The sequence below is a fragment of the Mastomys coucha genome, unplaced genomic scaffold (genome assembly GCF_008632895.1).
Source record: "Mastomys coucha isolate ucsf_1 unplaced genomic scaffold, UCSF_Mcou_1 pScaffold22, whole genome shotgun sequence".
NCBI classification, from domain to species: Eukaryota; Metazoa; Chordata; class Mammalia; order Rodentia; family Muridae; genus Mastomys; species Mastomys coucha.
The window spans coordinates 258,199,944-258,222,801 of record NW_022196905.1 but is presented as its reverse complement, the minus strand read 5'-3'; the positions used below and the strand labels follow the sequence as shown (position 1 = coordinate 258,222,801).

The 22,858-nt window shown below is 51.5% G+C and overlaps 1 protein-coding gene across 4 annotated transcripts in view; it reads left to right on the top strand.

Annotated features, from left to right (window-relative positions):
* The first annotated feature begins 4,877 nt into the window (after nucleotides 1–4,877).
* The window catches only part of Meak7 (MTOR associated protein, eak-7 homolog), a 19,959-nt gene continuing 1,978 nt past the window's right edge, over nucleotides 4,878–22,858 (top strand). Inside the window, exons 1-6 of one of the 4 annotated variants that reach the window (XM_031341566.1) lie at nucleotides 4,878–4,953; nucleotides 10,563–10,731; nucleotides 11,779–12,009; nucleotides 13,181–13,325; nucleotides 16,872–17,300; nucleotides 21,146–21,264. In XM_031341566.1, coding sequence (XP_031197426.1) covers nucleotides 10,585–10,731; nucleotides 11,779–12,009; nucleotides 13,181–13,325; nucleotides 16,872–17,300; nucleotides 21,146–21,264 — 1,071 coding nt within the window. In that variant the 5' untranslated portion in view covers nucleotides 4,878–4,953; nucleotides 10,563–10,584. Of the gene's footprint in view, nucleotides 5,185–6,031; nucleotides 6,124–10,562; nucleotides 10,732–11,778; nucleotides 12,010–13,180; nucleotides 13,326–16,871; nucleotides 17,301–21,145; nucleotides 21,265–22,858 lie in introns of those variants that run through there. The other 3 variants (XM_031341567.1, XM_031341565.1, XM_031341568.1) reach the window with 3 other exon arrangements.

Sequence of the window (22,858 nt, the reverse complement as noted above, 5' to 3'; positions counted from 1 at the left end):
CGCCTCTGCCTCCCAAGTGCTGGGATTAAAGGCTTGTGCCACCACCGCCTGGCTTTTGTTTGTTTTAAAGACAGTTCTGTAGCAGTTTACTTTGCAGAAAGCATGAGCTCCCCCTTGTGGACAAAAGGCGATATGACATTGCTGTACTCGGGAAGCGCTCTCCCAAAGATTTGTGGTGCAGAAAGTGGAGGGGCCTGTCTCTTGCCCTCTGGTGACTCTTTCTCCAGGGGAGGAAATCCCTCAAGAGCAAGGTCAGGACTCCTGAGCAGCGGCCTCCCTCTGCATTTGAGTTAGACACAGAGCTGATACGTCCCATTCTAACTGACATTTGGGGGATGGCTTCATTTTTTGTTGTGTCTCCCCAGTCCTGTTTGGGGATGACTAGGATCGGCTGCCTCCCCCTCAGAGAGTCCCCCACCCCTACCCCAAAGCTTTTCCTATATATTTTTTCTGTCAGCCTGTAAACAGCCAGGTCCCAGAGTCACTACATTGAGAGCAATTCCAATCCGTTAAGGTCTACAGCAGGGCAAGTGCAGGGTACATGTTTTTGGTTTTACTTTTTGTTTCACAGTACTGTTTGTTGTTGTTGTTGTATGTGTGGTTTTAATTTTTTTTTCTTTTTTTGCGATAGGGTTTCTCTGTGTCTCTGTGTAACCCTGGCTATCCTGGAACTCACTCTATAGACCAGGCTGGCCTCGAACTCAGAGGTTCCTCTGTCTCTGCCTCCCAAGTGCTGGGACTACCACTGCACCACCCACCACTGCTCAGCTGGTTTTGTGTTTGTTTGTTTTGTTTTGTTGTTTTGTTTGTTTGTAAGAGAGCTGTCACATTCCACACTGCCCTAGAACTTTTCACATAGATAAGGATGACTTCAAACTTCTGATCATCCTGCCTCTGCCTCCTGAGAGCAGGGCTTGTAGGTATAAACACTATGCTCACAGTATTATGAACTGGGTCCTCCTGAGATGCTGGGGTCATCTGAGAAGCTCTCTGCACCTCTCAAGGTCTTTGTCTTAGGGTTTTGCTGCTGTGAACAGACACCATGACCAAGGCAACTCTTTTTTTTTTTTTTTTGAGACAGGCTTTCTCTTTGTAGTCCTGGCTGTCCTGGAGCTCACTCTGTAGACCAGGCTGGCCTCGAACTCAAGAAATCCATCTGCCTCTGCCTCCCAAGTGCTGGGATTAAAGGCGTGCACCATTACCGCCCAGCTCAAGGCAGCTCTTATAAGGACAACATTTAATTGGGGCTGGCTTACAGGTTCAGAGGTTCAATCCATTATCATCAAGGCAGGAAGTATGGCAGTGTCCAGACAGGCATGGTGCAGGAGGAGCTGAGAGTTCTACATCTTCACCTGAGGGCTGTTAGCAGAAGACTGGCTTCCAGGCAGCTAGGATGAGGGTCTTAAAGCCCATACTTACAGTGACACACCTACTCCAACAAGGCCACACCTACTCCAACAAGACCACACCTACTCCAACAAGACCACACCCACTCTAACAAGACCACACCCACTCTAACAAGACCACACCTCCCAATAGTGCCACTCCCAGGGCCGAGCATATGCAAACCATTACAAACCTAGACTCACTCCCACTCACAGAGGTCGTTGGCTTTGGGAGGTGGCACACACACAGGGGCTAGGGATCAGAGCAGGGCCATTTTGGGGAGCATGCAACTTTGCTCTGTCTGAGCCTGGCCCAGGTCTCCCTCTGCCTCTGACCTCGTGGTCCCCTTTGGTACCCTCCTGCTGGCCTTATGCTCCCAGATTTCACATGGCTGGTGGCTTCCCAACCACCTATTGAAGCCCATGGGCTCTCACTGTTTGGCTCCTCTGCCAAACAGTGCAGGTCCTTCTGCACTCACCCTCGGCAGCAGGCTTGCCCGTCTCACTATGAGCCGTTGGTCACGTCCTGATGGCTAGGCACTGGCACCTGCTGAGGGGACAGTGGCAGGGCTGACAGGTGCCTTCATGGGGAATAGATGAGAGGTACAGCCAGGCCATGCAGTAACAGAGGTAAGAGAGATGCAGAAGACAGTTCAGGGGTCACGGGATGGGCAGGTCTGACCGTGGCCGTGTGGGGCTCTTGTGCTCAGGGGGAAGCTGGGCAAGGAAAGGCTGAGGAGTTCCAGGCAGTGGCAGTAGCTGAGGCTGGCTGTCCTAAAGGGAGGAGGGCAGCCTTGGCTGACATTAGAAGTTTGGTGGCAGGTGAATTTGGAAAAAAGGGAGGGGGGCGTCTCGTGAACTGCAGCAGGAAGCCTTGAGAGTCTTTCAGGGAAGGTTGTCCTGATGATAGCTCTGTTAGGATGGCTGTGGTCACTGAGAAGACACAGAGTAAAGATAGCAGCCAGCCAGCCAGCCAGGAAGTGGCAGGGCGGTCCAGTGGGCAGAGCAGCAAGCCATGTGTAGGCAGCCTCCAGGAACGAGGGTGCAGAGAGAGAGAGAGAGAGAGACCCCTTTCCACGGTTTTCACATCTGGCTCTGATACCTTGAGCTGTGATCCTTGTCCTATGCAGCAGGCATTTTCTGTGCAGAATTCTCCTGCCAGGGCTCTCTCTGCCCAGCAGAAGGATGTACACGCTGGGTCACCTGCTTCAGAATGCAGTAGAAGAGTCCCTGGACTGAGCCATTTTCAGATGCCCTTTTCAAGGACTTCTGCGACTTCCCTCGAGTTCCCTGCCCGCCACGTGGGAGATCTCACAGGGCCTCTAGAAACAAGGCTGGACACACCTGTCATCCCAGCACCTCGGAGGGAGAGGCAGGACTGAAGGTTGGGAGACACCTCACCTCAAAATAATAGCAAACACTGAAAAACCACAGGGTCAGTCAGGCTCCGTGGGTAAAGTAGCTTGCCACCAAGTCTGGTGACATGAGTTGAATCCCAGGCACCCACACAGTAGAAGGAGAGATCCAACTCCCACAAGTTGTCCTCGGATGTGCACGCTGTGGCATATGAGGTGAGGACAGTAACAACAGGCTCCAAAAATCCAAACCCACAGAGCAGCCTCTTCTTTGGCAATGACTGCCAGCCCACCATGCCAGGTTACAATGGGAAGAGCCCTCAGTTTGGCACCAAGACTGCCTGTGTCCCAGTTGTGTGTTCCTGTGTGTGTGTGTGTGTGTGTGTGACTTCACTTAACCTCTCTGAGCCCTGGCTCAGCACAGGGCCCTGGCTTCTGATTATGAAAAGCCTGGAAAGGTGGTTGAACCATGATAGAAATTAGCGTGCTTGGACGAACTCTCAACCCTAGATATCCAGTTGGGATCTTTATAACCTATCTGATTTCTTGCTAGTAGCCCCTGAACATGTCACTGACATGGAGCTCCTCTCCATGTCAGTCACTGACCCAACCCCCAGCTTATATCCACAGCCACGTCGTCTCCATCTCCGTCGCACCCTCTCTCCTTAGTTTATACATGCCAGGTGGGGACTGAATGAAGGAGGAGGGTGCTAAGGGGAAGGAAGGGGCCTGACACCTTTCCATAGGTCACAGACTGGTAACCCATGATGCCCTGGAGGACCCAAAGGCTGCCTCAGTCTCATTCCCGCATGATGGCCTCAGCTCGAGGCTCCGCCCACTGACTCTGGTCGTTTTCGCAGGGGCTCATATGAGGGTGGGGTCAAGTCAATTCAAGATGTCTTGGGGTTAAGATGGTTGTGGAATGCTGCAAACAAACGCTAGGTGGAGCTTGGCTGAGCGAAAGGCTTCTGGTGCACATGTGACTTCAGTCCGCTAGGGGGAGCTAGCTGCCCATTTTCTTTTGCTCTCTCTTCTCTACCCTCCTTTTCAAAACTTTCAATCTCTGTATCCCAGGCTGGCCTGGAATTCACTGTGTAGACCAGGATGGCCTCAAACTTGCAGCAATCCCCCTGTCTAAGCCTCTTGGAGTGCTCAGATTACAAGTGTATGCGACTACACTCAGCTGGGTTGGTGTCACAACAACAACAACAACAACAGCAACAACAACAACAACAACAATAATATAACGTGTGGGTGTTGCAACAACAAGGATATAACGTGTGGGTGTTGTGCACCGCATGTGCAATGTCTCTGGAAGGCAGAAGAGGGTGTCAGATCCCCTGGAACTGGAGTTACACGCAGGCCTGAGCTGAAGTGTGGGTTCACCTGCATCCTCTGCGAGAGCAGCAAGTATTCTTAACTACTCTGCCACCTCTCCAGCCTCTGGTGTCATTTTTCCAGCTACCATTTCAGACAGCAGCTTCTGTTACTGGGAGGAGCCCCCTTGCGCCACTCGGACAGTGGAGTTCACAGGAAGAGGCTGCCTGACAGTGGGTTCATCACTGCTGAGAATTCTGGAGCTTTCCTGTACCTTGCCTCTGTTGTGTCTGTCACCAGCACCAGAAAAGGGCCTGGTAGGGCTGACAGCAAGCTATCACATTCCTGGGCACGAGATCTACTGGAATCTGCTTTTGTGTGTCAAATGCTCTATTGGCCAGAGCAATGGACTTCAGGAGGTAAGGAAGTCAGCTTTTCTACCCTAGTACTCGGGGGAGGGGGGCGCTAGCCCCAGCTCAGGCCTTCTGTTCAGTTCCCCTGCTCCCAGCATCCCTACATTGCTCTCAGCTCCTCTGCTCCCAGCTCCCTTGCTGGAAGCCACCTTCTATCAGCTCCTTGCATTTAAGCCCTCCTGATCCGCTCCCAGCCCTTCAGCAGCTTTCCAGTACCTCCTCAAGCCCCACGCCCAGCCTTTGCAGAACCTGAGCCACGGTCAGCCATCCCCAGGTGTTCCTCTGTTACGGACTCAAATTCTCCGATCCCAAGCTCCGCCTACTCCCTGTGAGCTACAATCCCATTGGTTAAAATCTTACTCGGGTTCCATCCCCTAAATGGCCCTTCTTCAATTGGTGCTCATGACCGTCCGTCAACGCTGTTGCTAGGGAATGGGCTGGGCGACCCGGGCAACCTTGCTGCCTTGGACGCACCGGAAGGAGGTCGGTCCCTGTAGGCCAAGGTTGGCGAGCCGGAGGGAGGGAGGCCTGGGCCAGGCTGGGGATAGCTCAGGGAAGGGAGGGAGGCCTTCGGGGTGGCCTGAGCAGCCCCCGAGGAGTCTTCCCACAATAAGACTACTGTCAGACAAGCAGAGAGTGCCTGGGAAGGGTGAAGCTGGGATCTGAAGGGATCCGTGGGCCTGCTTGTTTTCTAAGACAAGGGTTCCTTCAGAGGTGAGCTCAAAACCAAGTTAGGGGGAGGCGAGGAAGGTGTCCTGGCTTGCACCGCTGCGGGGGTGCTGGGACAGATGGAGGGCTGCCAGCTGCAGAGGCCCCAATAGGTTCCAGGACTCGAACATTGGCTTGGTGTGGCTGTTCAGATGGGGTTGTGGCCGTTGACCCCAGGAATCAGAGTGTCATGATCTCTTGGAGGCCCTATGGGAAGAATCTGAGCCACACTCCAGTCTGCCACCAGGAGCTTGGGGCTGTCCCATTCTCTGTGACAAACGCAAAGAGCTCCTTTCCTTTCTATTCTCGTGGAACCATCTGTGTCTGTCTTAGATTTCCGGGAAGCATAGCTTCCTTCAGTCTTACAGCCTGATGTTAAATGATTCACCTACCCCCCCCCCCTTTTTTTTTTTTCCTGATTCAGGGTTTCTGTGTAGCCCTGGCTGTCCTGGAACTCTGTAGACCAGGCTGGCCTCAAACTCAGAAATCCACCTGTCTCTGTCTTCCAAGGGCTGGGATTAAAGGTGTAGGTCACCACTGCCCAGCTCACCCACGCTTATTAAAGCACGGCCAGCCAAGCTCCTTTTAAGGCTGTGTGTGTGGGTAGTACTGAGTTGGTGATGGGGTTTCACAACTGGGGAGAGGCTGGGCTCCTCCAGGAATGGCTCACCTGGGGAGGCGGGGCGGGGGAGGGGAAGAAGGACCTGATTAGCTATTCAGGGCGGTGGAATATTGAGGATGGACTGTTGCTGAGACTGGAATGTTCGAGGAAGTGCACAGGTGGGTTTAGGAGACTTAGATCTGGTCGGGCAAAGGCTTGCCCCCTGATTGTGCTCCGGTGGGAAAGTCATCTGCCCAGTGTTATGGGAAAAGTGTCCGGGGAGGCCACCTATGTCCAGATTGCCACTGCAGAGCTCAGGCCCCATGTGGAGGATGGCCAGGACTGTGAGTGACCTTTAAAGAGTCTCTCCTGTTTGGTCCCTGGCCTCTGCCCGGTGGATATGAGCATCTCCCCTCCCCCCCTTTCTTTTTTTTTTTTTTTTTTTGTTTGTTTTTTCGAGACAGGGTTTCTCTGTGTAGCCCCGGCTGTACTGGAACTCACTCTGTAGACCAGGCTGGCCTCAAACTCAGAAATCCACCTGCCTCTGCCTCCCAAGTGCTGGGAATAAAGGTGTGCGCCACCACCGCCTGGCTCAAACCTGTTGCTGTCCAGCGGCAACGTTAAACAATGGGTTACCTGGAATATGGAGTTGGGAGGAGGTAGGATAGCCATAATTATACCTTACCCACATGGAAGGCTCTATAAAAATTAGACAGCATTAAGGAGGTATGGTCACCCTGCCAGCTTGAATTTAATAATCTCTTTGTTACAAGCCAACAGGTAGAATAGATGAGGCAAAACCCCTCCCCCAAGTTCGTCAGCATGCGGGCCCAATCAGCGGCTTCTTTGGTCTCTGTAGAGGCGGGACTTCCAATGTAACTGGAACCAGGAGCCAGGCGTGGCAAATAGCAGGAGGTGGGCAGAGAGGTGTGGTTATGAGAGGCAGCCCTCAAGCCAGGAGGGTTACAAAACCCCCTTTCTAACACTGACCTTACAGTAACATAAGTTGCCAGGGGAAAGCTACCCCATGGGGGTCCCCATGGAGGTCCTGTGCAGCAGACAGAACCTGCCCCTGACACATCAAAGACCTTTCTCCAGGAAACTGACGAGCTTGCAGCCTGGAGGGAGAGTGTGGGTTCTTGCTGCTGCTGAATGGAGACAGCTGTAGCGGCTGGGCTGGTACAGAGGGTAGAGTTGTGTTCTCGGGATCTCTTCCCCAGTCCTCCCTGAGCTGTGGGCTCCAAACCTGCCCTTCCTCTCCCTCCACCTTCCCCACCAAGCAGCCTGGTTCTGGCTCTGTCCTGGCATCTGGTCCTGTCCTGTGCTGCCCCTGGCTAGTTTTCTGTTCAAGCCCTGGGGTTTAGCAAATACTTTCTCAGTAAATCATCCCCCAACCTCCCACTGCTATGGGTTAGCACTAGCAGGCCGTGGGTTATGCAGCTGATATTACTGTGCAGGGGCAGGCAGGGCATAGTGGGGCAGGTGGTGCTGACCATGAGGTTCTCGTGGGGTCAGGGTGGGCTTGAGCCCTTGGGGGCTTCTTAGGCCCTGGTCGAGCATTAGCATTAGGAAACTCACAAAATGGAGGGAGAAGGTGACATCGACCTTTTCTGTCACTGTGACCAAACACCTGACAGATGCTATTTAAGAGGGAAGAGATTGATTTTGGCTCACAGTTTGAGGGTACAGCCCATCCCAGGGGGGAGAGGATGGAAGCAGGAGCGTGAGGCAGCTGGTCACACAGCACCCACAGTCAGGAAGCTGAGAGAGAGAGAGAGAGAGAGAGAGAGAGAGAGAGAGAGAGAGAGGAACACTGGTGCTCAGCTGGCTTTCTCCCGCTTATTCAATCAAGGCCCCCAGCCTAGGGAATGGCGCCACCCACAGTTTGGGTGGGTCTTCCTATGTCAATGAACCTAATCTCAAAAAATCCTCCACAGACCCACCCAGAACTATGTCTCCTGGGTGGTTCCAAATTCATAACGTTGCCAGGCAAGATTAGCTATGACAGAGAGCAAGCCATCTCCCGAGAGGCTGTAGAGGAACACCACACATCAGTACACATGTCCCGTTACCTCAGGCTAAGGCACAGGAGGATGGTCTTGAAACAAAGTCCCTTTTTGTGGCCTTCAGATTGGAGTCAGGAGCCAGGCATGGCCTGAGGGAAGGACTCTAGGGTCAGGTGTTGGGGACATGGGGACACCATGGGGGACAGGGAAGGACAGGGAGAGGGAAGAGTTCACCCCCCGGGGTGGGAACTACCAGGAAGGTCCTTAGAGGATGAGAAGGAATCAGCTTGTGGCACTTGGCAGAGTCTCCTTGGAGTCAGGGGACTTAGCAGCACCAAGCTAGTGGTTCGGAGGACAGGGTGGCACAGGGTCTATGCAGAGTCTTGGAGGTGAGGTGGAGGAGGGGAAAAGTTTTCAGGAAAAGTTGTGAGTGCCAAACAGTTGGAAACAGGAGGTAGAGAAGGATAACGAGGGCCAACAAGGAGGAAGGAAGCCTCCCTGAGAAGGTATGTCTTATCTCACAAGCCATTGGGAGCTTGCCAGGGTAGGAGCAGCCACCAGCAGTCCTCGAACCTCCATCCCTGACAGGGGGCTACTGTCTGCAAACCATTCCCTTAGTAGATTACTTGAGGCACAGCTGTCAGGAGCCCTCAGGCCTTTGGATGCTTGCTTGCTTCTAGATTGATCGATTGAGAGGGAGAAGACCTTACTATGTAGCCCAGGCCAGGCCTTGAACTCACTACCCTGCCACAGCCTCCCAAGTGCCTGGATTACGGATGTCACCACCAGGCCAGGCTTCCTTCAGATTTTCTAGGAGGGGGACAGCGGGGTGCTTTGAGGCTTAAAGCCCAGCCTGTGGGTGGAATATCATACGCCTGGGTGTATTGTCACGGGTCTGTCATCTGCAGGAGGGTTCAGGGAGAAATGGTGGCAAAGTTTTTGGTGACTTTGGTAAATCCACACACCTTTTGGTACGGGAGAAGTAAAACTTGAGACCTCTTGTAGCCACAGGTGATGCCTCGAAAGGCCCGGGGCTGCCAGGTGTGCTATGCCTTCGGCCCTTAGTGAGTTTAGTGTGTGCCAGCCAATAGCCACTCTGTACTGTGGCAGGGGACGGGCTCTCACTCTCCTGTGGCACACAGACAGTCTGCAGCAGTGGCATCATTAAGCCCCCCCCCCCCATACAGGGCAAGGCCAGGCTGCACAGATGAGAGTGGGCACCATGTATGTACCCACACGAGCCAGCGTCTGTCTCTCCCTGTTCCCATGGCTGCTAACCACTCTTCCTAATTATGTCCTAGCCCTTCTGTACCCTCTTACTTCTTGGGCAGAAATTGAGATACTGAATCACTGCACTGTCCCCTTTGGTGGAGTTCTCCTCACACCCTGGTCTGCAGCTCTGACTCCAGGACTGGAGCTGTGTTGGCATTTTCCGTTGCTATTGCCCTAACCCTGCCTCAGGACACTTCACGGGGTCACCACGACGTTCCGGTGGTCGGATGGTTTCAGTGAACTGCAGAAGCAATGCTTCCCCGACCCCGACCCCCTGCTGTGCTTTCAAAGTCTGGGTGACCGGCATAGCTGTCACCCTGGACACTGGAAGTCTACCCTTCTAGCTGCCTTGAAGCACATTATTCTTCATGGTCCCCCCTCCTAAGCAGTTGCCCCTCCCCTTCCCTAAACAGCCGCAACATTGTATCTGGTGATCCCAACACCTGGAAGTCCGTGGCTTTTTAAAACTCAGCTGCAGCCACCGATAACTTGAGTCCCAGATGGCTGAGCTGCTGCTTAGGGTGGCAGTCCCCAGTGGGTCTGCTCAGTGTGACTACACAGGCTGTGTCTCTGGAGGGATGGGGTTCAGCCATACTGCTGTCTGTCCACTTTCAAAGTGAGGCCAGCCCGTCGTCCTGGTTGAGGAGTGCGGTCTGGAGCTGCCACTGAGAATCTTTAAAGCAGTTAGATTGAATGTTGGTGTATAGGGGTAGTGTTGAATGAGCCCCACTTCCAGCTCACCTTTGTGAGCCCTCTGGAGGGACATATCTTCAGGGGAAACTTGGTAACATGGAAGCCTGTCAGGAGCAGGGCCCCCAACCCGCAAAAGACAGCAAAGCACAAAGATTGGCAAGGATGTGGAGAGCATGGGACCTTGTGCTGGGCTGGTGGAATGTAAATTGGAGAACAAGATGGCAGCTCCTGAAGATATCAAAGTTCCACTGTCCCGTCGTGTCTGAGGCTTGAAGCCCGTGGGTGGAATATAGAAACCTGAAAAAGAGGGGCCCAAGTAGACGGGGTTGCAGCAGTACTATCTCTAACAGCCCCTACAGTGGAAGCAGCTCAGATGCCTGCCAGTTAGTGACTGGTAACAACAAAATGTGGTATGTCCATACAATGGCATATTATACAGCCACGAAAAAGAAGTGCCAAAACATAACTATGTAGCTCAGGCTGGCCTCAGGCTCACAGCCTCCAGCACCCCTGCTTCAATCTCCTGAATGGTAGGATTGAACACACTCCTGAATGGTGTGGTGTGCCACCACACCAGAGCCAAGGAGTGTGTTTTCAGAAGGAATCCAGATTGCTTCAGTTGACTCGGGGACCTTCGGACGTCATGTGTGTCCGATGTTAATTTCCACCCCATCAGATTAAAATTTCCATCAAAAGTATTTTAGCTGCATTTTGCAGTGAGCCGTCAGTCCCTGACCATGGGCCCTCAATACTTCTGTGGCTCTCACGCTGTGACTCTCATGCTGTGGCTTCTCTTTCTTTCTGGTCTGCAGAGAGTTCCAGAAAGCAGGCAAGATGGGGAATGCCAAAAGCCTGTCCGGCCAGAAGATGGACTTAAGGTTCTTGCCCGAGGAGCAGGCTGAAGTGGACAGGCTGTTTGCTGCCCTGTCAACTAGTGAAGGCAGTGTGGCAACGAGGACATTCTCTCTGGAGGCACTGAAGGCAAGAGCGACCACATGGAGGGGATTTAGGGTCTGCAGTTGTGCCAAGCGCTAAAAAACTGATTTTAGGTTGAAAGGCCCGTTTTTGGTATGGTTGGCTCCATGACTGTCACAGCTACCCCAATCTGTCCTCGTAGGGTAGAAAGTAGCCATGAGCCATGGGTGAACAATACTCTTACCCTGTTTTTTTGAGACAGTCTTGGTGTATAGCCAACATTGGTCTAGCCTGTAACTCACTGTATAGTCCAGGCTGGCCTTGATAAGTGGTTCTCCCCCCTTAGCCCTCCAAGTTGTTGGGACCACAGGTGAAAACATACAGAGTCTTATGTGTACTAAAGTGAGGACCTGGTGCCCGGCATGGTCTCGCATGTCCGTGGTCCACACACTCAGGAGGCTGACTAAGGAAGGTCGCCGAGTCGTTAGTGCAGGACTACATAGTAAGGCTTTGTCTCAGAAAACAGGAGGAAGGGTCAGAAGGAAAGATGGATGGAGGGGGAGGGATGGAACTCGGAATGAATTGTGATGAGACAGCATTCAGGGCATTTCTTTTTTTTTTTTTTTGGTTTTTCGAGACACGGTTTCCCTGTGTAACCCTAGCTGTCCTGGAACTCACTCTGTAGACCAGGCTAGCCTCAAACTCAGAAATCCACCTGCCTCTGCCTCCCAAGTGCTGGGATCAAAGGTGTGCGCCACCACCGCCCGGCTCGTTCAGGGCATTTCTAACTTGATGTGTAACATTGGAGAAGAGCTGCGTCCTTCTGGTGGTGGCTCGGACCACACCTGGTGTCTCAGCCATCTGTCACCTCTACAATATGGTCAGGGAATTTCACAGTGTCCTCACTCAACACCAAAGTCTCAGTTTAAGAGGGGAGAGCTGGCCATGTCCTCAGGGTGACTGCCTGCCATGCTTCTCCTGGGATGGGTACTGTCTTCAAAGCCATTCAAAAGCTTGATCCTCTAGAGCAGCGGTTCTCAACCTGTGGGTCTTGTAGTCAGCTTGTTTCCCAGTAAACTCTGCTTAGCTCACTCTTCTGTTTGTTCCCAACAGAGGCATGTCAAGGAGGCCCTTCCCCCAGCGATGCTCACCAGACTATATAACGGCATGCGGAGGGTGAAGCCAACTGACAGGGTACACGGGAGCTGCAACAATGTTTCCAGGGAGCAGTTCGCTACATTCCTGTCCCAGCTGTTGAGAGGAACCTGTGAAGAGAAGGGCCTTATGGTTACGAACATGATCTCAGCTGCAGAGGGTCCTACCAAAACCAGAGATGTCCAGAAGGTACATACTTGTTGTCCATGGGTGGGGGACTTGGGACAGCAGCTTACATAATGATACTGACCAGCTTCAGGGAACTGAGTCCACATAACAGTTTGGTTGATTTGGAACTCTTTTTTTTAAAATTTATTTATTATATGTATATGGGTACACTATAGCTGTACAGATGGTTGTGAGCCATCATGTGGTTGTTGGGAATTGAACTTAGGACCTCTGCTCACTTCGGTTGTTCCCGATAGCTCAGTCCCTGCTCCGTCCAGCTCAAAGATTTATTTATTATTATAACTAAGTACACTGTAGCTGTCTTCAGACACACCAGAAGAGGGCGTCAGATCTCATTATGGGTAGTTGTGAGCCACCATGTGGTTGCTGGGATTTGAACTCTGGACTTCCAGAAGAGTTAACCTGCCGAACCATCTTGCCAGCCCGATTTGGAACTCTTTTGTTTGTTTGTTTGTTTGTTTGTTTGTTTTTCCAGACAGGGTTTCTCTGTGTAGCTCCAGCTGTCCTGGAACTCACTCTGTAGATCAGGTTGGCCTTGAACTCAGAAATCCACCTACCTCTGCCTCCCAAGTGTTGGGATTAAAAGCGTGCGCCACCACCGCCTGGCCCAATTCGGAACTCTTGAACTAGGGATTTGGCAAACTTTCAGGGGAGCTAAGTGTGTAATGAAAAATGAAAACCAGGCCTGGTGGCACAGATCTGACATCCCAGCTACTCAAGAGGGTCAAAGGCCAGCCTAGGCACCTTGGTAAAACCCTGGTCAAAACTTTACAAAAAGTGGAGGAGGGTTTAGGGATGTTCTCACATGGTGAGAATGACATCCACCAAGCCCACAGCAGCTTTTGAAGCAAGTGTAGAGACCCACATCTGTAATCCCAGCCCTTAGCAGGTAGAGGCTGGAGGGGCAGAATCATCCTCAGCTCCGTGGTAAGTTGGAGGCCAGTCTGAGCTGTGTGAAATGCTAAAAAAAAAAAAAAAAAAAAAAGGAAGAAAAGAAAGGGAAAGAGAAGAAAAGAAAAAGAATCCATGAGGAGCTAGACCGGGTGAGTGGCGCCCACGCTGTGGTCCACTGTGATCGTTACTGAGAGATAGACATCACCATCTTCACTGTGATGTGCCAGGTGAGTGTGGGTGGGGGAGGGTTTGGCTTTAACAGTGAAGCATCTCCCAGTTCACAGAGGATCTGGTGGCCTCTGTGGTGCACGTGCTGACCCACCGGTGTGAGCTCCGAGGCTGGACCTGCAGGAAATCCGCCGTGCTCCCTGACAGTATGCAGGCGATGGTTGCCCAGCTCCTCTCCGAGATGAAGTTTCAAGGCAAGTGTGGGACTGTTCTCTCGAGTCAGACCTGGCGTGATGGAGGGTAACAGCTGCCATGCCTAGACCCTCCCAGGGAGGCTCTGCCATTGCTGTGGGATGTCCTCGTGTACCTCAGCTGTGCAGAGGCCCTTGTGACATCATGCGCCCTCCTCTGGTTTCAGTGTCTGAAATCCTTTTCCTTGGTCAGTCTTATAGAAATGATCTCAGTATTTTTGTTGATTTTTTTTTTTTAAAAAAAGGTTTATTTTTATATGTGTGAGTTGTGTGTGTGTGTGTGCGCGCATGCGTGTGTGTACATGTATGAGTGTGTGCATGCAGATACCAGTGAAGGCCAGAAGAAGGCATCAGATCCACAAGAGCTGGAGTTACACGTAGATGCTGGGAACCAAACTCAGGTCCTCTTCTAGAGCAGTGTTCGCCCTAACGCACTGAGCTGTCTCTGCAGACCTTTTAATTAAAAACAAAACTATTTTTAAAAGCAGTGTAGGAGGTTCTTCTCTCCTGCTTTCCTAGTCCATTTTACCTCTGTTTGCATTAGACTTGATTGTGTCTTTTTAGTTTCTCTGTGTGTGTGTGTGTTTGTATGTGTGTGTATATATATATACATAATATATATATGTATATATATTTATGTTTCTATGTATGTATATTACATGTCTGTATATCTATGTTTGTTGTGTGTATATGTTTGTGTGTGTATGTCTGTGTGTATGTATGTATCTCTGTGTATAGTGTGTGTATATGTGTATATATGTATGTTTCCGTGTGTGTATGTATGTTTGTATGTCTGTATGTTTGTGTGTGGTGTGTATATATGTACATTTATGTGTATATGTATATATGTATATATGTATATATCTTTGTGTGTATTGTGTATGTGTATAGGTGTATGTGTACTGGCTGGTTTTGTGCGTCAACTTGACACAAGCTGGAGTTATCACAGAGAAAGGAGTTTCAGTTGAGAAAATGCCTCCATGAGATCCAGCTATAAGGCATTTTCTCAATTAGTGATCAAGGGGGGAGGGCCCCTTGTGGGTGGTGCTATCCATGGGCTGGTGGTCTTGGATTCTATAAGAAAGCAATTTGAACAAGCCAGGAGAAGCAAGCCAGTAAGTTACATCCCTCCATGGCCTCTGCATCAGCTCCTGCTTCCTGACCTGCTTGAGTTCCACTCCTGACTTCCTTTGGTGATGAACAGCAATGTGGAAGTGTAAGCTGATAAACCCTTTCCTCCTCATCTTGCTTCTTGGTCATGATGTTTGTGCAAGAATATAAACCCTGACTAAGACAGTATGCATGTGTGGTGTGTACATGTGTGTATATGTTTGTGTGTGTATGTGTGTGGTGTGTATATGTGTGTATGTATGTATGTATCTCTGTGTGTAGTGTGTGTACGTATGTATCTTTCTGTGTAGTGTGTGTGTATGTATGTATCTGTGTGTATTGTATGTGTGTGTGGTGTGTGTATGTATCTCTGTGTGTAGTGTGTGTATGTGTGTATGTGTGTGTTTATACATGTTCATGTTAGGCATCATCTTTAACCACTCACTGTCTTATATTTTGAGTCAGGGTCTCTCACTGAATCTGGGACTTACCAGTCTGCTAGGCTGGCTGCCCAGGGAGCCCAGGGAGCCCAGGAAGCCCAGGGAGCCCAGGGCTGCACCTGGCTGCCTCCCCTCCCTAGTGCTGAGGGTAGAGAGACACAGCTGTGGGTCTGAACTCATGTTTTCAGGTTTGCTTGGCAGGGACTTTACCAACTGAGCCATCCTCTTGGCCCTGTCTTCCTACATTCTTATGGTTTAGATGATGAAGTTGAGGCCGGTCTTCTTCAGGGTAGGTGTTTGTAGCTGTAAAGTTTCTCTGTAAACAGTCCTTTGGCTGCATCCCAGAGGTTCCCATAGCGGCTTCCGTTTCCATTGCTATTAGTGTTTTAACTCATCTAGTTAGTTTTATTTGTGTGTGTGTGTATATGAGCACATGTGTGAGTGCCTACAAAGGCCAGGAGATGGTGTCATATCCTCTGGAGCTAGAGTCACAGGCATTTAAGACAAGGGTGTTGGGTACTGCGTGCTTAGAACTGATATGTGTCACCTTACTCTGGGATTATTGTCCTAGAAATATTCTGTTCTTATAAAATTTTCAGATACCAAATGCCACATATTTTACTCAGCATAACAATTGGTGGTGAAGGGAAATGCATGTGACCAAGAGATTAACTTATAACAGTGTTCAAGCTTTTTCCATTATCCAACCCCTCCAGAAATGTTTTCCCCTAATAGCACCCCAATAAATTTTAATATAGGTACACTAAAAAAAGAAAAAGAGACAAGGGTGTTGGAAATCCAACCTTACCACCAGGTGTACATGCCTTTAATGCCAGTACTCGGGAGGCAGAGGCAGGCAGATCTTTTGAGTTTGAGGCCAGCCTGGTCCACAGAGCAAGTTCTAGGACAGCCAGGGCTACACAGAGAAACCCTGTCTCCAAAACCAACAGCAACAAAAAGATCAACCTTACTGAGTTCACACTTGGGTTTCCACTCCCAACAAACAGTGTGAGCAGAGCCTTTGTCTCTGTGAGTTTAACCATTCATGCGCCTCCTGTCTCCATGGCAACGTAGCAGGCTCTAGCTCACCTCTGCTTTACACCTGGGGACCCCAAATTGAAATCCCAAGGGAGTTCCACAGGTTATCCTGTTACCCCAGCTCTTTGGAGTTAGGAGTGGAGAGCCGCTCTGTGCACATTTCTGGAAAGAGGCTTGTTCCTCCCAGGTAGGCCAGCAGGTGCTCCGTGAGCCCCGCCCCGCCCGGCCAGGGTACAGTGCAGGTCTCCAGCCTTCTGTTGCCCCCAGCTAAATGTGACCTCTGCAGATATTGGAGCTGAGGGATTCCCAGGCTGGGCTTCCTTGAAAAGACCTTCCATTGTCACGGGCTACCGAAGTGCAGTCTGAGGAGAGGGAAAAGCTGAGGGGCTATCACAGTCAAACTATTCAAGTCAATACCAGACCACAAAATAGGCCAGTCTACGAAGTTTAGATTTTTCTAGTGGTCACCTTAACATTAGAACAAAGGTAGCTTGTGGTTCAGTTGGTAGTACCTGGCACCCACAAGGCCTTGGGTTCAAGCCCCAGCACCACATAAATTAGTTGTGGCACACACTTATCTGTGACCTCAGCTCTTGGGAGATGGAGCTGGGGGATGAGAGTTCAAGGTCACCCTCAGCTACATAGTGAGTTTGAGGCTAGCCTGAGCTACATGAGATTTTTGAACAAGAACAAAATTGTTCAAAGAAACAGAGAAGAGAGTTTTACTAATATATTCAAAATATGCTTCTAATCTGTATAATGTGAATATTGTGGTATGTTACAGTAAATTGTCATAGCAGGTATTTAAAGTTGGGAGTGCTCATTAGATTTGTAACATGCCCCAGCTCAGATGAGCCACCTCCCAGCGCCTTGTGATTTTTAGATTGGTTTTTCAAAGGTTTGGACAGTGACCATAAGGCGGCACAGTGCACTCAGCCATCCTGATTTTCTCTTTTCTTAGATGGCCACCAGTCTCTGGGCCCTCAGTGCCTGGACCAGATCTGTGACCAAGCCATGATTGAGGAGTGGGTGTTCCGCGTCCCTCAAGTGGGCGTGTTTCTGAGTGTGATCATCCACAAGGGCCTGTGCCTCCTGGGCTCATCCTTTGACCTGTCCACACTGGTCCCTGAGCGCCTCGTGGACCAAGGCAGGCACTTCGAGAGCATCCTGGATGTACTGTCTGTTATCTACCTGAGCTCCCACCTGGCCCAGGAGCATCGGCACCGCTGGCGCCTGCTGTTCTCCACACAGCTCCATGGGCAGAGCTTCTCCCAGCTCTGCAGCCACATCACAAACCAGGGGCCCAGCCTGGTTGTCCTTGAGGACAGGGACGGCTACATCTTTGGTGGCTTTGCTTCCTGCTCTTGGGAAGTTAAGCCTCAGTTTCAAGGTAAGCAGTGGGTACTATGCTGGGCAGTGCTAACTGCCAACCTGGCACAACCTAGAACCCCTGAGAAGGGTGTCTTATGGTGCAGGTCACACTGTGACCGCCCTGCCCCCCGCAACCCCAGCAAGATTGTTTTATTTACTGAAAATACCCGTTTCTACTTGAGATGCGGCTCTGTCCTTCATACACACCTTTAATCCCAAATAATGAAGGTAAAGTCAGTTTGTATAAGAAAGCAGCCATATTTAAAAGTGATGTTTAATGGAGTGGCAGACAAAGTGACGAATCAGAGAAAGGTTTGACCAAATAGAGTACACCCAACTCTGGGGAGAAGAGAGAGGGAAGGGAAGCCTCTACTTAGAGGGTAGGAGAGAAGGAGGTAGTTTACCAGGAGAGTTTTACAGAGACAGGTTGCAGAGAGAACAAGCTAGACACAGGTGAAGGCCGAACAAGCCAGAGAGTGAGAGTGAGAGTGAGCCAGAAGATTAGAGCAGATTGCCAGAGTTAGTTGGAGGTTAGACAGAGCAATATTCAGGAGAAGCAGAGGGAGAGAAGCCAGATTGAATCAGTCATCGTGGAGAGGAGTTTTGAGTCAGAACAGCTGAGTCAAACCACCCAGCCAAAGATCAGAAAGAACAGGAAAGGGAGTCTCTTATTCATCAGTAAGTCTCAGAGGCTGAAAACATTCTAGGCCTAGAGGAAACTGAACAGAGGCTAGAAGCTTCTGGGCCTAGGCCTAGGGGTTAGCAACTGGGGGCAGTGAGCCCCAGAGACAACAGTTATATCAGGAGACTAAAGATACTGTAACAGTCTTAGGTGTTGTCCAGAGCAGACTGCTAATTGATGTGGGAAGACCCCGTCCCTTGTCAGTGGTGCCATTTTGTGAAGAAATCTAGCTGAGAGCAAGTGAGCATTGTGGGGGCGGTCCCTCTCTGCCATGGACTGTGGATATGGTGTGCCTAGCTGCCTGAGTTCTTGCCTCAACTTCCCTAAAATGATGAGCTGTAATCTGGCAATATGAGACAAATCTCCCTCAGTCCTGTGTTGCTTGTTGTCTGGGTCTTATCAGAGCAACAGAGATGGAACCAGGGCACTGATTTTTGTTGCTGTGACCAAGAAGCTGTGTTGTAGCTCACAGTTTTTAGGGATACAGTTCATCATGGGGGGTCAACCTGTGGTGGTGGGAGCAGTCACCTGGTTGCCTACATCTTGGTGGCTTTAGAAGCATTGTAGTAGGGCTGGAGAGACATAGCCCACAGCTGTCTGTAACTCCAATTCCAGAGCATCTCCCTCTTCCGGCCTCTGAGGGCCATAGGTACACATGTGATGTACACGCATGTAGGCAAAACACACATGCACACATGTTTCTGTGGGGGCTGGGCAGCAGTGGCCCTGGGCTGTAACCTCTTAAGACCATAGAAGCTCTTCCTCCTCTCCTTCCCAGTCAGCCCTACATGTTCAGACAAGTGAGCCTGGGTGGTGCATTTCACACTCAGATCAGCAGGCATCTCAACCTGCTATGGAAGGGTGGAAGAAGCTTGGAGTGGGGCTAGTGAGATGGCCGCTGCCTGGGCACAGCCTCTGGCTTCCATACATGTTTGCACACACATGTACTCTCTCAAGATGGATGCACAGGAGGGGATGTGATTTTGTGGCTGTGTTGTCTGCAGAGAGGCTCCATGTGTGACCGAGTCAGTTGTACCTTTCCTCACTGCCCTCACAAGAGCTGTCTCCAGGCTCCTCCACGGGTGCCAGGAAGCTTCCTGTGCTCACAGACGGACCGCTCTCTCCCAAGGTGCCAGCACTGGTGCCCCAGTGTTACAGTGTACCTCAATGCTTCCATACCTTCCCTCTGCAAATGCGGCCCTGGAGCCTGGAATGGGGTTGGGGGCGTGGGTGGGGGCTGCCATCCCCCGGAGAGCTTCCGGTCAGAATGGTTTGTCCAGGGTTGTTGCGTGTATGTGCCATTTGCTGTGTTGTCCTAGGAAGGGCTAGCCCTGCAGCCCACTAGACAGTCCAGGGCAGGCCACACCTCGCTGTGACCCCACAGGCTCCACTCGAGGGTTGAGTGAGACAAGAACCCCACTTCCTCCAGAGCCTTTGCGCCGACCTCCACCCTCTGGCAGTGCTGGGGTCTCTGTGGTTTTGAAACAGGTAGGCTTGACCCTGGTGAGGAGGGTGCTTCCAGACCTCACTTGCCCTGGAGCCTGGCACTCCAGCAGAGGGCAGCCATGCCTGCCCAAGGAGTCGCCAGCTCAGAGGTGTGAGCGAATGGCACTTGGCTTTGGTGAGGTTTTCCTTTTCTTGGCGCTGGGGATCCCATGCCAGGTTCGCACATGCTAGCATGTTAGAGCATGTTCTGCCCCAGCTCAGGCTGTGTTTCCCTGGTGTGTTGGAGTCCCTAGGCTTCTGCCGGAGCAGCCGGGACTTGGTGCCTCAGCTCTGGGCAGGTGCTTGTTCTCTGGCGTCCTTTCCCTGCGTGGTGACCAGTCGTGATGCTCGCTTGTGTTTGCTGGAGGTAGAAAGCACTGTGCTGTGCTGTGGTGATGCTCTGACAGGCTCAGAAGAGAACAGCAGGGCTCTTAGGTCCTCGCTGGTAAACCAGGGAGTGGTCTTCCCAATGTAGCCTCCACAGCCCAGACTGTGGTCCTGTCCGTCCTTTTGCCTGGTGTCATGGGGCCCAGTAGCTGTTGGACAGCACTGGACCTCAAGAAATGCCACTTGGCTTTTTCATCCAAATGCAGAGGACAGGGGACTGGAGGACCTTGTCTGTGCCAGGGCTTTGACTGACTCCCCCCACCCCAGTACTCCCTCCTTTCCTCCCTCCCTCCTCCTTTGATGTCTTTTTGTTTGTTTGTTTGTTTGTTTGTTTTTGAGACAGTATGTAGCCATGGCTGTTTTGGAATCCCATATGTAGACCAGGCTGCCTTGAGTTCAAAGAGAGATTGTGAGTGCTGGGACAAAAGGCATGTGCCATGCACACATCCCTCTTGAGTGTACTCTTTCTCTCCCTCGCCCTCTCCCCCTCCCTCTTTTTCCCCCTCTCCCCTCTCTCCTCTCCCTTCCCCTTTCCCTCTTTCCCTCTCTCCCTCTCTCCCTTTCTCCCTTCTTTCCTTCTCCCTTGCTCTTTCTTCCTCTTAAGAGGGTCATGCTCAGGTTGATTTGGAACTCAGTAGCCCAGGCTGGCCTCAAGGCAATCCCTCTGTCTCAGCTGCTCCTGTATTAGGATTCTAGGCGTGCACTACGCCTGGCTCAGTGGCAGCCTTTTTACATCCCATGTACCCACCCTGCACCCTGAGACGGTGGTAGACAGTGACTGGGCTCTGTCTGTTCCCATCCTGACAGCCCTGGAGGTGTGCTGTCTCCTGCATGGAGTGTACTTTTTGTGTGTGTCGGGGGGGGGGGGCAGGCCCCACACCACATCACACACTGACCTGTGCAGGCTGTGCATCAGCTGTCCACATCTCCATGCTGACCACCTGCCTCTGGCTTACCAGTTAGGAGACCCACTTGCTCCCATGCTAATGTTCCTGGATGGTCCATGCTAATACTGGGAAGTGATGGCAGAGCTCTGGTCTCAGCTCCTGTGGCCAGGTCTTAAGATGGCCACACTGTCTAGTCCCTGCCATCGGATCCTTCCACCTTCTCCATCTGAATTCCCAGACATCCATAAGGTTTGTCTTGTGCAGGGTTTGGGGACTGCTCCTGATCTTCAATCCATACCCACCCCCCTGAAGATGCACAAGATCTTTGTTGCTGTGTTCTGAGATACAGCCTGTTGGTATCTGCAGTTCTTTGTACCTGGTTCCAAGGCAGTGACTGTTTCCTTGGCTCTCTGTCACTTCCAGGGGACAACAGATGTTTCCTGTTCTCCATCACCCCCAGAATGGCCACGCACCTGCACACGGGCTACAATAACCACTTCATGTACTTGAATTGTGGACAGCAGACCATGCCCAATGGACTGGTAAGCAGGTGGGGAGGGGGGCGTCCCACCAGCCAGGTACCAGTGCTCTCTGTGTGGTATGTGCTGAGAGCCGATACCAGGGCATGTCTTCCTCTGTGCTGAGAGCCGATACCAGGGCATGTCTTCCTCAGCGGGGGCTGTACCTTTGCTGGGTTTCCCCATGGTTTGTGTGCAAACAGTCTGACTCTTTCCCAGGACCCCAAATGATTGGTCTATGTCCTGAGAGTGTGTTGGTGGCGGATGCATCATAAGTCACTTGCCATCCTGCTTCATGGACGATATGACCACCTCACAGTGCCTTCACAGTGAGCCCGTGTGCTGAGCTTGGTGGTGGGGGACAATCCCTGAGCTGAGGACTCTGGGCACTGGGTAACTCGTGAGGCAGAAAATGGGCTCTACTTGTGGTAGCCATTTTCTTACCTGTTGCCAGCCACAAGAAGGAGAGGGGAAGGGAGGGGAGGGGAGGCCAGGTCAGCAATGGCAGCTGGAGGTAGCAGGGGCAGATACCTACAAGGATGTTTGGCACGGGTGAAAGCCACTCAACCTGCTGGCTTTTTTCTTTTCTCTGCTTCCTGACAAGTTTTCTCATCTGTATCTGGTGAGCTGAGAGCCAAGGCTGCCCACTAGAGAGAGAGGGTCAGGGGTTCCCTCCCAGGTTGCTACCACAGCAATCACGGGGGACATGGCTAGATCACCAGGACATCAGAGTTTAGGCACGGGACCCCTCCCAGAATGGGCTTGTCTGTCAGGAACAGTCTCAGCACCCACAGGAACCATTTGTCTTTGGCCCCGCTTCTAGACATAGGCTAATACCCCTATATGTCCAAGATGGAAGGCCATCATATCATGTTCCCCAGGCCCACCAGGGACAAGAGTGTGTGACGGAGGTGACACCAGGACAAAGCTGTCAGGGAGGCAGGGTAACAGCTGGCTTGAGCTGGCAGTGGGACCTTGTGGTGGGAAGAAGAGCATTTGAGTCACCACTCTTAGCCTGCCACCTTTTCTGAGGGAGTCATCAGGAGGAGGTTGGTTTCCTGTGGGGACAGGCCACAGATGGGTTTCCAGGGGTCTCTGTGCTCACCCCATCTCTGAGTACTACCTGGGACACACGGGGAGTCTTACAGATTCTCTAGGCCGCTGTCCCCTGTGTGGAGCCTCACGAGAGAGCTGTGGAGCGTGGTCTGCTGACAACCATGACCATTTAGCAACTCAGAACATGATTATAATCACAGCCCAGGAAAAGAAAACCAGTCCTGAATTCCTACTTTCCCCATGTCTCTGACTGGTTCTAATACTACCCCTCTTTTTGAGATAAGGCCTTTTTTTTTTTTAAGATTTATTTATTTTACATATATGAGTACACTGTCACTGTCTTCAGATGCACCAGAAGAGGGCGTTAGATCCCATCACAGTTGGTTGTGAGCCACCATGTGGTTGCTGGGAATTGAACTCTGGATCTCTGGAAGAGATCTTAATCTCTGAGCCATCTCTCCAGCCCAAGACAAGGTCTTTGAGACGGGCTGGCCTGGACCTCTCTGTAGCTCAGGCTAGTCTGGCGTGGCCACCCTGTTGTCTCTGAGACCCCCCCCCCCCA